Source organism: Brassica rapa, chromosome A03 (genome assembly GCF_000309985.2).
Source record: "Brassica rapa cultivar Chiifu-401-42 chromosome A03, CAAS_Brap_v3.01, whole genome shotgun sequence".
Classification (NCBI taxonomy): domain Eukaryota; kingdom Viridiplantae; phylum Streptophyta; class Magnoliopsida; order Brassicales; family Brassicaceae; genus Brassica; species Brassica rapa.
The window spans coordinates 12,102,152-12,119,154 of NC_024797.2; the positions used below are offsets into that span (position 1 = coordinate 12,102,152).

At 36.4% G+C, this 17,003-nt stretch overlaps 3 protein-coding genes across 4 annotated transcripts; 1 reads left to right on the top strand and 2 right to left on the bottom strand.

Moving 5' to 3' along the window:
- Positions 1–1,701: 1,701 nt before the first annotated feature.
- Positions 1,702–4,449, top strand: LOC103858262. The gene has a single exon (XM_033288245.1). The coding sequence runs from the start codon at positions 2,155–2,157 to the stop codon at positions 2,578–2,580; it is 426 nt and encodes a 141-aa protein (XP_033144136.1). The 5' UTR covers positions 1,702–2,154; the 3' UTR covers positions 2,581–4,449.
- Positions 4,450–4,914: 465 nt separating this feature from the next.
- On the bottom strand, positions 4,915–5,682 carry LOC103858263 (protein ELF4-LIKE 1). The gene has a single exon (XM_009135588.3). The coding sequence runs from the start codon at positions 5,561–5,563 to the stop codon at positions 5,147–5,149; it is 417 nt and encodes a 138-aa protein (XP_009133836.1). The 5' UTR covers positions 5,564–5,682; the 3' UTR covers positions 4,915–5,146.
- A 231-nt stretch (positions 5,683–5,913) lies between these two features.
- LOC103858264 (ABC transporter G family member 31) lies at positions 5,914–15,441 on the bottom strand. Of its 2 annotated transcripts, XM_009135589.3 has the most exons (20): positions 11,886–12,223; positions 11,693–11,813; positions 11,514–11,602; positions 11,339–11,423; positions 10,997–11,159; positions 10,827–10,903; positions 10,552–10,696; positions 10,165–10,466; positions 9,729–10,010; positions 9,323–9,639; positions 9,088–9,248; positions 8,909–9,012; positions 8,665–8,821; positions 8,424–8,584; positions 7,999–8,331; positions 7,633–7,923; positions 7,455–7,538; positions 7,215–7,348; positions 6,494–7,148; positions 6,136–6,402 (listed from the first exon to the last, which is right to left on the bottom strand). In XM_009135589.3, exons 1-20 carry the CDS (start codon positions 12,221–12,223, stop codon positions 6,136–6,138), a joined length of 4,266 nt encoding a protein of 1,421 aa, XP_009133837.2. The 2 variants fall into 2 exon arrangements, with proteins under 2 accessions (XP_033144135.1, XP_009133837.2); XM_033288244.1 differs by lacking the exon at positions 11,693–11,813 and having other exon boundaries at positions 5,914–6,402; positions 11,886–15,441.
- Positions 15,442–17,003: the final 1,562 nt, after the last annotated feature.

The window sequence follows — 17,003 nt, forward strand, 5'->3', positions numbered from 1 at the left end:
TACAAATAAAGAGAAAATAATTGGGGAGGGTGAAGAATCTTATGTAAAATTATGTAATTAAAATGGTAAAATGGTGAGTATGATGAGGTGAATCTAAGAAAATTTGTTGTACAAATTATGGTGTTTTCTTCATCCACTAAAATAATTTAAAATAAAATATATATTCACATAAATAAGTCAATATTTGCTGTTTTTTTGGGTAAGATGTTAAGATTATCATTTTCTGAAAGATTACACTGTTGTTTTTAAACAACTTATTACAACAAGGAAACAAAAAAAAACAACAACAAATCAAGGTAAAAAAGCCTTAAGGAGGTCTTATACAAGAAAGATAAAAAGAAGTAGAGAAGAGGAGAAAGAAAAACTTGCCGGGTAAGAGAGGAGACGGTTACGCATCATACGGTCGAGAGAGGCAAGAATGACTGATGAAGGTGAGGAGACAGCTGTGAACACACGAGCATTACGCTTTTTCCACAGCAGGTAGATGGTTGACTGAAAGTAGAGCTTGATGACTGGAGTAACATGCGCATCTGCGTTGACGCGAGGTTGATTGATCCAGGCTGCAATAGAGTATAGATCAGCCGGAAGAGAAATCCAAACTTCAGCAGTAAAAGGCTCCCATATCAAGCGAGAGAAATAGCACTCAAAGAAAAGATGATGGTGAGTCTCTATTTCCAGATTACAAAGGACGCACGTTCCTGAGACATTTAACCCCCAACGCCTCAAGCGATCCTTGGTTGGCAGTCTTCTCCGCAAAGCCAGCCATGATGTAAACGCATTACGTGGAATATGTTCCTTGAACCAAATAGTCTTATGCCAATATTTGTTGTTGATAGTGTTTATATTATTTTCTGACATTAGTATCCATATTTTTTAATAAACTGATCCAAAGAGATTAGTTTGGGGAGTTAACCAAACGAGGATTATAGTATTTACTTTGGAAAAGTAATATAGGTTGAATGATAGATGGTGTGCGTGCTTTTTCACATGGAAATCTGCACATATATTAAAATTGTAAGATTTGAATCATAGAGAAAATATAGTGTATATGACTGAAATTGGTCCATTCTGAAACTAAAGATGGCTAAAATTCTTCTTTGTCAAAATGCATAGATGTGAATTTTATATAAATAGAGTTTTCCATTGCTTATAGCAGTGTAATAAACTCTGTGTATAAAGGAGAAGAAATATTATATAAGTGAAAAAAATTATGATTTTTTTTCTTGTGCCTATAGGCTCTTCGCAATTTAAAGAAGAAAGAACATATTGTGTGAAAATCTTTGGCTCGGTCAAATTTTATCCAGTTGTTTATAAAACTGTTGTTATCTGATTCATGTAATTTTTTAGTGTTGATTTAAAAGCCCAAAAAACCATCTATACTGACTTTTTAATATTTTTTCTGTGATTTGAATTTAAAAAGAGATAAAACTTTCGATAAGTTATGTAAACTCAGAACAAGTATTTAGCTTTAGAAAGCATTTACATGTTTCAAACTTATAATATATACATATATAATGCTTAAAATTATGTATATAAAACCTGTGTAAAATGTGCCTGAATATGTTTATCTTCTTTAATGTGTTAATCGTACTATATATAATATTATTTTAAAATTTCAAAAAGTTTATGTCATATACAAAAAACCATCAATAAAAAATATAATTCTTCATCTACAACAATAAAAATGAAAAACTACAAACATATAAATTTAAATTAAGAAAAACTAACATTGAAAAAAACAAAAAGTGAATGTAAAAGAAAAAACTGACAAATAATATTATAAATAAAATAAATTTATAAGACACAATCCGCGCGAAGCGCGGAAAAAATCTCTAGTTATTATAAGTTTTGTTAAAGAAAGCACGTTGCTATTTACTTTATTTCTATTAGACACCGTCCTTCTAGAAGCCGACCCCCCCAATACTCGCACGTCATTAATTTTGCATACGAACTCCCGTATTCCGAAACAAAATGAACCACGACTACAAAAGTGCTCATAAAATAAAATTTAAATAGTATAAAACATCGTGAGTCGTCAATAATAATGGCCACATTCTGATTGTGCATATATATTACATTGATACGCACCTGCTGGTGTCGATTAGCTTGTCATAATCCTCTGTTAAGACAAAGAGAAAGAAAAAAAAAAAGAATATGAACACAACCAAGAAGGTGTTGGATGTGTCACCGTTCTTGCTATTAGAATCATCTGCAGATTCTGATTCCTATCGCCAAGGCGGAGGCGCCGATCAGATCGAGGGTTCCCACGACGGCGAACCCAATGTTAACAATAACAATTACGCGGATCGAGATGATACTGATGAGTCTTGTACTGCCAATCCATACGAGACGTCTTGTGTGACGACCTGGACACCGATTTTCGATGCGGAGGATACGGTGAAAGAAGAAATAGTTCTCACAGCAGGGGAGGAAGAAGACGAGGACGGAGAAGGAGAGGTGAACAGCTACATCATAAGATATATGAGAAGTCAACGTGAAAATCTTACCGTTGATTCTAGTGCGGTGGTGAGTGAGATGGATAAAAGTCGAATGTTCTGGGAAGCTTGTCTCGCTTCCTGATCTGTCTCAGTGAGAGGGAAAACGAACAACGTCTTCTTGTCTAAGCTAACTAGGTCTAATACATGTCTATCTATTTTTTTTATTTGTTTGGGATTTTTGCTTGCAAAAGTGTCTAAGAATCACATCTACCCATCAATTATGTCCACAGATTTTCTTCATCAAATACCAAAAGTATCAACATCAATCTAATCGAGTTCTCTTGTTAATTAATAATAATAAATTTATGTTTTCACATGTATCCAGCTACAAACCCTTCGACATCTAATTAAACACTAAGAAACATAAATTTATTATTATTAATAACATGAGAACTCAATAATTTGATAGTTTCAAATTTAATACAGTCCCCCTCTGGTATATATGAATACATGTGAAAACATAAATTTATTATTATTAACAAGAATACATACATACCAGAGGGGGACTGTATTAAATTTGAAAAAGGAGAAACAAGTAGGCAGTTTTTATTTTTATTTTTGACGAAAGTAGTAGGCAGTATTTGTTTGTTGTACAAGTAGGCAGTATAATAGTGTACAAGTGGTTTCTTCATCAAGGATGCTTTACTAAATTACTCAATGCTAATTGCTTACCCAATAATTTGATAGTTTCAATTGGAAACCAATTTTCTTGTTTTAAATAAACATCGATTCTCTACATAAAATAAAACATAAAGATTCCATAGCTAGCAAAGCTAAAGAACAAGAACAAATAAAAGAAAAGTTTGGTGGTTTTACTATGTATATGTGAGCTTCATCTTTTTTTGACCGATAATTGATTTGATTTTTCGAAAAAGTCGATAGTTGATTTGATAGTTGTATAGTGTATACTTTTAGATGCTTTTTAATTACTGGTGTATCGTATATTTATATTGGATTCACCAACAAGAATCTTTATAGTCTAGTGACCACTTTTCCACACATGGAAGTTAAGCTTATGATGATCTTTTGATGTTAGTCGAATCTACTAGTTATGAGCTGGGTTATTCTATTAATTCAGTTAATCGTCGAGTTGAAAGAATCCAGCCTTAGTTATGAAAAAAAGAAGAAGAGTGAAATAAGGGAATATTAAAAGTGGAGGAAATTCATAAAGAACCATATAATAAAAGTGTTTTGGAATATAATAGTTTTGTACTAAAGTGGACCAAATGCTTCTTTTTCGCGCATGACTGTGAATGAAACACAATACTCGCCACTGATTAGACTGTACTATACAATTTAATCTACTAAAACGAAAAATAAACTAGGAAACTAACTTTGATTTCTTATGAAATAATACGTAATTGTCCACTTAGGCACTTAGGAATGCATCGGGTGGAGACTAACAATTCCTCACTTTGATCCGGACCCTTTTTTCTCTGGCACCTAATTTGATGAATATGAAAGCTGATCTCCTGTATATGCTCTTTTCTGGCAATTAATTTGATGAATATGAAAGCTAAATCAAAATCAGTTGCAAAAAAAATAAAAATATGAAAGCTAAAATCTCACATATATCTTTTATAGTGGTGAGTTCCTATTTTGTCCAAAAGTTCCATGTTTAATGAATACTAGAGAGTTTGACAAAAAAAAAAAATGAATACTAGAGATTGGTGCGGATATTGGTTATTATATTTTATACATTGATATTTGTTTTTCATAATTAGTTTTATATATTTTAGATGAGTCGTAATATAACTAATTATATTCAAAAGATTTTGACGAATCGGATAATATGGTTATTTTTAGTTCAAATATACAAACTCATTTTAGATACATTTGTTATTTAGATATTTTTAGGTTTCTATACATCATAATCGAATTCATCCAAATCCAGAAGAAGTCAACTCAAAAACCACACAAAGATTTATAATATTCAAGATGTGCCTAATTTCAAAAAAAAAATGATACCCGAAAAAAATAATTCGTACCTAAATGGATAGTCAATGTTCATAATTAACTGATTTCATAAACTAATAAAAATGATTCTTTCTATGTGTTTGGCTAAATTAAGTAAAAAAAAAATATTTAATAAAATAATTATATAGAGTAAAAAATTAAGTGACAGTAAATGTAATATATTTTTATTATTTTGATTTAAGTTATTATGTCTTTGAATTATGTTTTTGGCTACGTAATTTTTCATCGACTGAAACTAAATTAAAAAAAAAAGTTTAGTAAACCCAACGTTTAACCATATCTAAAACCCAGTTATTTTATATTTTTGATTTTATAATTGGCACAAAACGTTGAATAACTAAAAAATGTTTATTCAAAATAGTAACTAAAATTAACGTTCCTCTATATTCAAAACTAAACCTGCAACCCTCTTTTTCTTGTAAGAGTTATTTCAATCCTCAAAACAAACAACCAAACCATCGAATTGTATCATTATCAATCAATGAAAGTAGCGATAGCTGTACTAATGACACACATGCAACAACCTTCACAGAAGAGAGGACAAAGCTGATTACAGAAACATGAATAAGGGTCAAAATCATAGGATACAATGCAAGGAAGGCCATATCAAGATTCTAATCCACCACGCTAATTCTCGTAATTATTTGGATACTAAACTTGCGAAACAGAGCTCAAGAACGGCAAGAGCTCTGTCCACAGCCGTAGGAACCGGAGGTGGTTGTGTCGGTGTCGCCACTCTTGGCCTCCTCGATTCTTTTTGAGAAGTCTACAGCTAAATCGGTGTAAATCTCCATAACTCTCGAGATATTACCGTTGATTTCGTTAATCAAGCCAACGTTCCTGGAGACGTTCTCTGGGATTCGGGACAGATGATTGTCGTTGACGCGTCGGATCAAGTCACGATTCTCGTCTAGAACGAGTTGCGCACGCTTGAAGCCACTACTCAGCGTATTCCACACCTCCACGTCGTTGAACTCCTCATTCTCCGCCGCCGTAACATGGACGTCGTCTTTGTTCATCTCCGTCAGAGCTCGTTTGCTGCTCTTCCGGTTGTTTCCGACGATCGATCGACGTCTTGGTGCTTCCATTAGTTTTGAAAATCAAAGCCTCAACGGCTGATCAATCTAGAGATACTTCAGAGTTCATTCCACCGTTGACGCGACGAACCATTGTTTGTAATTTCTTATTACATTATTTGCCGCTCCTTCTGGAAGAGCCTACTCGAATTGTAGTTTGTTCGAGTCATGAAGATGACCGTGACATTGTTCTGTGAAGGACCAATGCGTGTTTAAAAGAGGGGCCCGTTGGACGAATCTGATTGGATGGTGTCGTACAAAAGTAACGGTAGTTCACAGAATCGTCAACTACATTTCCGGATAATATTAAATATCGAGCAGAGGACTATTAAATTAAAAATAAACAAAAAGTGAAAACCTCGGACCAAAAATATCTGACCTTTTCCATATCTTCCGTTAAAATTAAAAAAACGCATTTAAGTTTACAAATGATACTTTTTCTTTTAGTAATCACGAACAAGAAATGAACAAATTTGAATAAATTGCAATTGAACTGTATACTAGAAAGATCAACCTAACTACATGTAACAAAGAGCCAAAAAGATCAAAGATAAAGAAAGAGAGTAGTCATCATCCTTTGTTCTTTATCTTCTCTGGAAATTGAGGAACTTGACTGAAAGTGCGAATCCAGAGAAGAAGAGAGCGCAAAATCCGACAAGAACAGCAACAGATACACCAATCATGCCAGGCTTAAACCCGAAGTCCTGTTCAATAAACTGCTTGACTGTCCCATGGAACATCGGGTCGTCAATGATGCTCTCCACGTCACCAAGCTGTGAGAGTATCACTCCTTGAAGTGTCCACGCCACTGGACATATGTAATAGAACCATATCCACCACACTGGAATCAACTGAACAAAAAAAAAAAAGGTATTTAAGAGATTGTTCTAAAAGGGCAATAGAGTCTAACTAAATATTCACTTGATAGACTGGAGTACTTACAGGTTTTTGGACGAGGAAACCAGAGAGGAGATTCCAGAGAGAGTAAAACGCAGAGGAGATCACAGCGGCTAAGTGCTGGTTCGGGGTGAGACCAACGGCCATCATGCCGTAGAAGGTGAAGTAAGTGAAAGTGAGGAACATGAACACCAAGTAGAGTATAAACTTACTGAATGTTCTTTCAAAACCAATGGTGAAGTAAGTGATGACACCATAGAGAATGGTTTGTGTGAAAATGTAAGGTATCTCCACAAGGCCTTGAGCTGCTGCATACGGAATTGGAGAATACATTCCTGCGGATTTCTCTCTGTAGAAAACTGTTCTTTCTATTGAAACGATTGGTTGTACCGACGAAGCGTTACTAACTCCAAGAAACAGACAAGCCGAGTAGAGAGCTCCCATAACGGTGACCAGATCTTGTGTGGAAGTCCTCTTGGAACCAACGTCCCAGAACACAGTGCCGAGTATAATCGCAGCGACCGTTGTGAAGAGCAATCTCACGAGGTTGTACGCTGGACTTCTCCAGTAGACAAGGTTCTGTTTCCAGAGGCAGAGTCGAAACTGAGATAATTGGCTTTGTGAGTATCTTGAAGCGAACGTTATTGCCTTTGAGCCTTGTGGTGGAACACTGAGTTGTTTGATGTTCGCCTCCACTTCTCTGCGTGGTTTACACGGTATGGTATCAGATAAAGTTTTAAAAGCTAAAGATGAGTTGTGAAGTTACCTAAACTGTTGAGATTTCTTGTATAAATCTGCAAAGTCCATGTTGATTTTTTCCTCCAAAGCGGGTGTGGTTACTTCAAGCATCCAAGTTGCTGGATTGTAACCACTTGAGATTGCAGGGACTCCGTCAACCCCCTGTAGATGGTTTATTTAGGGTTTAGGGTTTGCCATAATAGTTATCTTGGGCAACAAGCATCTTAGTATCAATATCACAACAGAAGAGAAGGCTAAGAACAAGTACCTGAAAGTAGTCTACCATAACCTTTGAGTGTTGACCTAGTTTCCCACCATATATAACCTGTCCTCCACGTTTCATTAGAAGTAGCTGTACATTTTTAAGGTTAAGAAAAAATAGCAAACACGTTAACATCATAGGTTGATGATAATTTCTTGTAATCCAAGTAAAACGTAGGGCAAACCTCGTCAAAAGCCTCAAAAATGTCAATGCTGGGTTGGTGAATGGTGCAAACAACTGTTCTTCCAGTGTCAACAGTGTTCCTAACAGTTCTCATCACGATGGCAGCTGCTCTTGCATCAAGCCCAGATGTTGGTTCATCCATGAAAATAATCGATGGGTTTGCCACTAACTCAACCGCAATTGTTAGACGTTTCCTCTGTTCTGTAGATAGTCCGGTCGTACCAGGTAAACCAACTAACGCATATCTTAGACTGTCAAGCTCTACTAGTCTCATAACTTCTTCCACAAATTCCTAACAACCAAACACAAGAGAGAATATCATTAGCGAAACTATATCCAAATGGGAACCAGAATCATTCATACTTACCTTTTTCTGATCTTTGGTAATCTCTTGAGGAAGACGAAGGCTAGCTGAAAACCAAAGGGACTCCTCAACGGTTACTTGAGGAGAATGTATATCGTTCTGCTCAACGTATCCAGATATTCTAGCAAACGTTTGTTGTTCTTTTTGGTAACCGGAGATTCTGATATCTCCCTCGATGTAGCCACCGGTTTTTCGACCAGCAAGAACATCCATCAATGTAGTCTTTCCTGCACCGCTTGATCCAACTAAAGCTGTGAGAACACCAGGGGAGAAGACTCCACTCACGTTCGATAACAGTTGTAGTCTTGTCTCTGGTACACCTTGAGAACGCATTTCCTGATATTTCAAAACCATAAAAAAAACTTTATGCAACCATAGATAAGTACTGAAACGACCAAAGTGAAACAGAGAAAGAAGTAAAGTTTAACCTTTGGCATATCAACATAATAGTTAATATTGTGGAAAGTCATTGTTAATGGTTTGAATGGAAGAATCATTCCTTTTTTCTCACTTCTTCCTTGTTTTGCTGAAGCAGTTTGAGTTTCTTCATTCGGATCGTCTAAAACAACTGCTCTAGCTTTTCTTAGAGCTGCAAGAGAGAAAATCTTCACAATATTGCCACAGAGATATATAAGAAAGGATCATGAGTGTTAATAGAGAGACTCTCACGGTTGAGATAAGCCAAGGCGACAGTGACAATGTTGTTGAAGAGAAGTGCATAAGCAATGAGGACCCCTACTCCAATCCAGTACCAGTTGTCCTCTGTTGGAAAACTGCGTAGCCTGAGAAAGTTGAATCCAACTGAAGTATTCGAGATAGCGGATGGCTGCTTGATGTGTAAAAGTTTGTAGTTAAGCATTGTATATTCTAACAAAGTATAATAAAACTTAATAGTGAAAATTATAGAACACACCTCCATCCACCGTGTGGCTGTGAACTCATTGACCGCAATGGCACGTTGCCCATAGGATAACGGCGAAACCCAAAAGCCCCAAGTCCACCACGGTTTAATATCATCTGTCAAAAATGATATGGTTTTTAGTATAACAACTTGTATTAGTTTCTGTAATGCAAGAAGTAGTAATAATAAACCTTTTGGAATAACGAATCCACCAAGCAAGAACACTGCTAAGATTGCTGCAGATCCGAATGTGTTGGCAATGACCATATCCCTTGCTATAGAAGCCATCATACGAAACAAACCGAGAGCCATTTGATGCACCGAGAAGAGGAGTAACATGTATCGGAAAAATCTGAGGAAACAAGAAAAAAGAGATCATTTAAAACTGAAAAACTTATAAACCAGTCTAGAGAAATGTTAACCAACCTGCCTGGTGAGGGAGCAAGTCCCACACTGTAGTATACCACAGAAGTCCAGACAACAGATTCAAGGACAGAGTAAGGCACACGCAACAACCAGCTGGCAATAGACCAGGACCAAGCGGGATGAAACGAGTTATCCCTTTGCTTGTAAAAAACCGGGAGACGAGATATCATGAGAGGCAGTTCAGAGAAACCATTGAACATCATGTGCACTAGGCCGTAGAATAGGCAAGATAGATATTCGTTGCCATATGCTTCGTTTGTTGAATGTAATCTAGTTCTCAAGAACATTGTGGCTGTGACAAATCCCACAAATGCAACCTTTATGGGAAAAAAAATGTTTCGGGTCAGAAACATACGGATGAAACAAACAAGAGGTAATGAAAAAAATAGGTAGACTTATTAAATACCTGGCATGTCCTAAAAGTGTAAAGAAACCTGTGCCGGTTGATCAGTAGCATTTCTCGTCTAAAGCAAACTTTGAGGTTTTCCCATCCTGATATGGCATATTGTGTTCTGCATAAAGCTGAAGGATCCGCGGATGACTTATCAAATGGTGTTGCAAGCTTTGAATCTGCAGCATGCCCGTACTTCGAGCTTCGGAATGCAGCCGCTATGTCTGAGACAGGAATGAATTGATAAGGCTTCGAAGGATCTGCCCAGTACTGAGCTTGATCCTTTTTGGAGGTCACCTGCATACCAACATTATAAAACATATTCTTAATTAGTTAGAGAATAGATGTTTGGGCTACAATGTGACAGTGTACTCCTATACCATACCTATTGATGTTTTAGCTTATAAAAAAAACAAAGAAAGAGTTAGAGTTAGGATGTGTATAATAATACCTCTTGGAGAAAATCTGCAACACCTTTACGTGGTGGGAGACGGAATCCTAGAGACTCGAAAAATCCGATCACATCTTGTCGAGGACCTTGGTATACCATGTAACCTTCTGAGAGAAGAATTAAATCGTCAAACAGATCAAATGTTTCGGGTGCAGGTTGAAGAAGTGCCATGAGAACGGTTCCATCCATTAAATGGACAAAGTTTCTGACACATTTCACAATCTGGAAAGTCGTTGAGCTATCCAGACCAGTAGATATTTCATCCATAAACAATGTTTTTCTTGGCCCCACGGTCATCTCTCCTACAATTTTTCAAGATTTATAAATTAGTATTTTGTGTTAAGTAAATAAAGTGAGAAAAGATAAGTTAGAAAGAGTGAAATAGACCTGTTGTTACTCTTTTCCTCTGACCTCCTGAAACACCTCTCATCATATCGTTACCAACCATTGTATCAGAACATACATCAAGACCAAGCACCCTAAGCACATAATCCGTGGAAACACTATGCTTACTACCACTCACAGAAGCAGCCTGCAAACAAAGTAATAAAAATAAGTGTTGTTTTTTTTTTGTAACACTAGTGTTGGTTATTGTAACTAGTTAATCATTACATAATAGAATTAATCAAAAGAAGTTAGGTGCTAATATATAAGAAGCATACCTTCATGAAAGCATCAATCTCAGAAGAAGGACGTACACTCCTTTCTTTCTCTAATCGGGTTAGATCTTTCATTATACCTATAATTTGTAAACAGGAAGCATTTGAGGGCATTTGAAACTTGAATTAGTTATCATTGTAAAGTGGTACAAAAAAATAACAAATGAAAATACCTGCAAAGCCTTCGTTTGCGCCCTGACATCTTGCAGCAAAATCAAGCGTCTCACGAACAGTAAGTTCAGCAATGTGATTATCTGTTTGACTAATATATGCTGAAGTCCTTTTGACATGGAACTCATCAAAACTCTCTCCATTATAAGTGATGTTACCCGTTTTCTGTAAAACCAAAACATAACTTTATCATTAATACCAAAATAGAGAAAATCTAAGAAAAAGAAAAAAAATTCCAAGACACATGTAAGCAACAAACTAAAATAGAGATATCGAAACATAAGATGCATGTGATATAATATATGAATAAGCAAAGTAAATAGCATCACGGATTAATGATCAACCTTTAAAGTTTGATCAAGTTTTCCTGCGAGAGCAAGAAGTAAAGTCGATTTTCCGGAACCTGGTGGTCCTAATAGCAAAGTCATCCTTCAAGAACAGAAACATATAAAAAACTGTTAGTCCCTTTATACATACTCGCTTGGTTATGATAATCTTAACAGTATTATTTTTATTGACCTTCCTGGTTTGATAATACCACTGATATCTTTCAATATGGTTAGCTTGTGTTTTCTAGTCTTCATTATTCTCAAACTGCTTAAAACACGCTGCAACAAAAAAATAGATACAAAAATAAGAAAACAATCACGTAAAATGGTTACGTGTGGAAAATATAGTCATGAGAAAAGAAGAACAACCTCGATGAAATCACGAGAAACGTTAACCAAAGTCGGTAAAGCTCTTGTACCGGCTTGAACATCAGCTTCAACTTTCAAATTCTCGAACCGGACTTCAATCTTGGGAACTTCCATACCAACTCTACAATGAATATTTTTAACATTAATTTAAAAAAGAAAACCTAAAAATAGAAACAGAGAATCAAAAAGATACCTATCGAGCCGTTCCTTGATAGCAGAGAGAAGCTTGTAATTATCCTGATCGCTAGTGGCGAGAGCTTGACGAACAACCATCTCACGATCCGAACGATCGAGCTTCCTTACGTCAATCGTCTGCACGACGTTCCCGTCTGCGTAACCAGAAGTTTGCGACCGACGCAAAGTCGCTAAATGGCTCCCTTGTCTCTGCGACGGTAACCGTCCGATCGCCGCCCATCTCAGATCTTCTTCGTCCTGCTCCACTGTCTCAGCGTTCGACGGCCGCGCGAACGATTTTCTTCCCGTCTCGACGTCGATGTCGAAATACTCACTCCCATTAGAAGCGGCCGCCATTGATTATTCTCTTCTTCTTCTCCGAGGTCGATCAAGATTCTGTTTTCTTCTCTATGATCGATCTCTGAGAGATATTTTTCTGTTTTGTTTTGGGGACTCGGTTTGTGATTCAGTTAGATTATTAGGTGTCGAAGCTGCATATAAGCGTCCGTCCATGATCCCCGGGCATATTTGAAGCTACTTAAAAGGACTATGTTACCCTTACTTGTTCAAGTTGTTGTGTGCTTGTTAGTCGAGGGTATAAAGGAGTTTGATATGTAAAACCCAGTCCAACTTTGTGTCTCCTGTTCTCACTCTGTATTTGACACGTGTCTGACGTTTTTGCTTTTTCTTCTCGAAGGGGTTTAATGTGAATTTATTTGTTTTCTGGTAATTAAAGCAACCAATGAATTTCATTATGTTTTAGACTTTTAGTTTAGGGAAATTAATAATATGAAATCAAAGCGGTGAATATATTTTCCATTACTAATTTAATTGTATTAAAACTTATAATTGGTGGAGATAGTAAAATTCATTTATATTTATATTTATTTTTAAAATTGCTTCCACAAATTAATACTGAGAAGAGATCAAAGCTGTGAATCAATTGTATTAATGGTTGATAAAAGGAAGCCAGTTTGTTTGTAGCCTGAAACTTCCAAATATAGGATGGTGTTAGAGTGTAGGCTTCATCATCTTAGAACTGTAATCCATATTCTTTATTTGTTCTTGTAAAATAAATAAGCGAATTTATAAATAAATCAGTATACTTTCTTATAAAAGATTTTCATTAATTTTACAAGATTACAGGGAAGCAACCAGCATTTTTACAGCAAAAAATCATAGAAAAGGAAGAAGGATCGCCGCCGATGCAATAAGATTACATTCTTATATGGAAACAAATTGAACAATATCTACATAGAGATGGGGATACATCAGTAGATAATTTTTGTTTGATTTAAAGTTGGTAAAAAAACTAGTATCGCGAGTCAGGGTTTTTGTTTATATTAGCGTTCAATATTTTCATGTAATTTTCACTGTTATTATAAAGAAAATGTAATAGGGTTTGTGAAACCTTATTGATTCAGTAGTTTGACTAAATATTTACTAATGAATATTAGAAAGTTTAGATTTCGAGTTTAAAAAAATGAAATTATGCAAATTAATGGAGCAAAAATATACAAGAAATATGTATGCGATAAATTAAAGTGGTTTAGATGGTGCAATTAAACATGAATTCTTATAATACAAATAGAATTATCGGCTTATAGTTATAATAACATGATTATCTAGTGTTAAAAATAATGGTATTCTAAAATTAAAATATAACGTCTGATTAGTAATATTCGTACTTATCAAAACATCCAGCCTGCCCGTACCACAGAGGTTGCTCATGTCTGTATCACAGAGGCTGCACCTGTGTTACAAGACGTGTTAGAAGACTAAGGGAAGTATCACACTTTCCATTCTGTATCTTGAGAATCTCTAACTCTTGTTGATGTTCTTGTTAAGCAAGCAAGAATGGCTTGTAAAAACTATGTAATATCTTGGATATTTTAGCGTTTAGTGGAATATGTTGACAAAAAAGTATGTTCGAAACCATATATGAACCAACATAAATAGTCTCGGCATATATACCAAATTTATAATTTAATATTTATATAACACATAATAAAATGTGCACTAGCGTAATTTTCACTGTTATTGTAAAGAAAATGTAACAGGATTCGTGGAAGTCTTTTAATCCAAATTCATTAATGATTTTGCGTTACGAAGTCTGGATTTCAACTCAAATTAATACAGAAAGATTTACAAAATACACAGAATAACAGGAGTACTATCTCTCTAGAACAGGTAAGGTGATGCGTGAATTTAATGATTGTTTTATAATTTATAGTATCCTAATTGTTTAGTGCTGAAATAAAAAATAAAAAAATAATTGTATTCTAAAATTAAAACACAACGTCTGATTAGTAATATGCATATTCGTAACTGTATACAAACCAACATAAATAGTTTCGGCATACATACCAAATTTACAAATTTAACATTTTTATAACACATAAGAAAAAAAGGATAAAAAGGATAAACACTTTTGCTCTTTGTTCGCCGCTAAAAAAAACACTATCGTTTTTCTTGTTCATCTTCAAATCATTTTCTACTTGCCTATAAGTCTATAACCAGTAACAAGATAAACACTATATATAATTAAAGATGCCAATGCGAAGTAAAACTCATGGATCAAACCTACCCACTTTATCCGTTTGCTATATTTACGGGTTAGGATTGAGGGTTTTGACTTTTGAACTTATATAAGGTAAGTTTTCAAATCCTAATTGATATTGATAAACAAAATAGAATGATGGAAAGAAACCACAAATTATGCAATGAATTCTTACTTAAATGAACTTTCTTAAACTTCTAAACAAGCTTGGCGTCTTAGCAACAACAACAACAAAAACCTACATTGGTTAATAGTTGGCCCTTTGTTAATTTTTTTTTTAAAATCACGCTTAATTATTCTATTTTGTAAAGAAATTTGAAGATGGAAGTTTCCTCGAAGATGTCAAAACAAGCTGAAGGTTTGATGGTTCACCAGAAACCATCCAGTCCTCAATGACGACGCTCAGTTGGAACTGTCGGGGCTTGAGAAGCGTCCTGACAGTTCGACGTCTGGAGGAGATGTGCCGTGAGCATCTCCCTGACTTCCTGTTTCTCCTAGAGACTAAAAACTCTAGTGATCACGTTGAGGGTTTCAAAAGATCGTTGGGCTTCGATCACAGTTTCTTGGTGGACCCAGTGGGTCTCAGTGGTGGCTTGGCTTTGTTCTGGCGAAATTCACACGAAGTAGAAATTTTATCATCGAGTGATAGAATCATTGATGCCAGAGTAAAGCAACGAGACCTGGTTTATTTTATCTCCTTTGTATATGGAGATCCTGTTCGTCATAAACGTCAGATAGTCTGGGACAATCTTAAGACTATTGGCTTGAACAGGAATGCTGGATGGTGCTTAGTTGGTGATTTCAATGAGTTGATGAATTCTTCTGAAAAGAGTGGAGGTCCAGCTCGTGAGGAATCCTCCTTTTACCCGTTCCGGAATATGGCAAGTGGTTGTCGTATCAAGGAAGTCCCAAGCTCTGGTGACAAGTTTTCTTGGGTTGGAGTCAGAGAAGTAGTTACCAATGGGGTGAAAGAGAACGTATAGATTCAATGTAGGCTCGACAGAGCCTTTGGAAATGCTGAATGGTTTCGACTAATCCCACGTGCACACACACACTACCTGGAAAGGCTTGGATCTGATCATAGACCCATTCTGACGAAAATAATAGGGGATGGCACAAAACATGTTGGTCGTTTCATGTATGACAAACGCTGGAGTAACAACCCTGAGGTTGAAGAGATAGTACGACAAAGCTGGAACACGCCCCATCATGGCAGCGTCAACACAGTCTCAGACCGCATTATTTCTTGTCGTAAGGCTCTTTCTAAATGGAAACGTAATGAGGCTAGTAACTCCAAGAAGATGATCAGGAGGTTTAGAATGGAACTTGAGGAAGAAGAGAAGAAGTCCTTTCCTACGATGCACAGGATTGTGTACCTGAAATTGGAGCTAGCGAAGCTGTTTCAGGAGGAAGAAGAATATTGGAAACTCAAGAGTAAAAATAATTGGCTTCAAGCGGGAGACAAGAACACAAAAATCTTCCATGGTTGGGCGAGAACTAGAAAGATGAAGAACTTCATCTCAAGCCTCACTGATCCTGGTGGTGTGGAACATACCTCAGAGGAGGCTAAAGGAGAGATTGCTATACAATACTTCACAGAACTTTTCTCCACCTCCCAGCCTTCTGATGCGACTGAGCTTCTGCAAGATTTCGCTCCAAAGGTGACAGAACAGATGAACTCAAAGTTGACAAAACCTGTCACTGATGCTGAGATAAAAAGAGCTGTGAAAGCAGTCAAAAGTGATAGTTCTCCTGGAGCAGATGGCATAACGGGGCATTTCTTCCAGAACTTTTGGTCTATCACGGGTCCGCAGGTTATCCTAGAAGTTCAAGAATTTTTCAGAGATGGAATCATTCCGCAGGATTGGAACTTCACTCAGCTATGTCTACTCCCGAAGAAACCAAACCCAGTATACATGTCAGACCTGAGGCCGATCAGCTTATGTGCAGTATCATATAAGATTATATCTAACATCTTATGTGCAAGGTTAAAAGAGATATTGCCTTCTCTGGTATCGCCTACACAAGGTGCCTTTGTAGCTGGGAGATTGATATCAGATAACCTACTGATAGCGCATGAAATGATACATGGACTCAAAACCAATCCAAACTGCAAAGGTGACTTCATTGCTATCAAAACTGACATGTCGAAGGCTTATGACAGAGTGGAATGGAGTTTCCTCGAAGTACTGTTTCAGAGAATGGGGTTTGCGGAGAGATGGATTCAGTGGATCATGCTTTGCATTCGATCGGTTTCTTATACCATACTTCTCAATGGCCAAACGTATGGAAGAATTACACCAGAACGTGGCATCCGTCAAGGGGATCCATTGTCACCTTTCCTCTTCATACTTTGCGCAGAGGCATTGGTACATGTGATGAACAGAGCTGAGCTTCAAGGTAATATAACAGGAATGAGACTAACACAAAGATGCCCTTCTATCCAGCATTTGCTGTTTGCTGATGACAGTCTCTTCCTATGCAAAGCAACACTTTCAGACTGCTCCAACTTTCTGCATTGCCTAGAGCTCTATGGTAAAGCATCAGGACAAGAAATCAATTTTCTCAAGTCATCGG

Bases quoted from the DNA above. Each gene is read 5' to 3' on its own strand.
- LOC103858263 (XM_009135588.3), bottom strand. From the start codon at position 5,563: ATGGAAGCACCAAGACGTCGATCGATCGTCGGAAACAACCGGAAGAGC.
- LOC103858262 (XM_033288245.1), top strand. From the start codon at position 2,155: ATGAACACAACCAAGAAGGTGTTGGATGTGTCACCGTTCTTGCTATTA.
- LOC103858264 (XM_009135589.3), bottom strand. From the start codon at position 12,223: ATGGCGGCCGCTTCTAATGGGAGTGAGTATTTCGACATCGACGTCGAG. The intron at 9,640-9,728 runs GTATTTAATAAG...TTTCCCATAAAG, and splicing joins ACACTTTTAGGACATGCCAG to GTTGCATTTGTGGGATTTGT. The intron at 6,403-6,493 runs GTAAGTACTCCA...TTTTTTGTTCAG, and splicing joins GTTTCCTCGTCCAAAAACCT to TTGATTCCAGTGTGGTGGAT.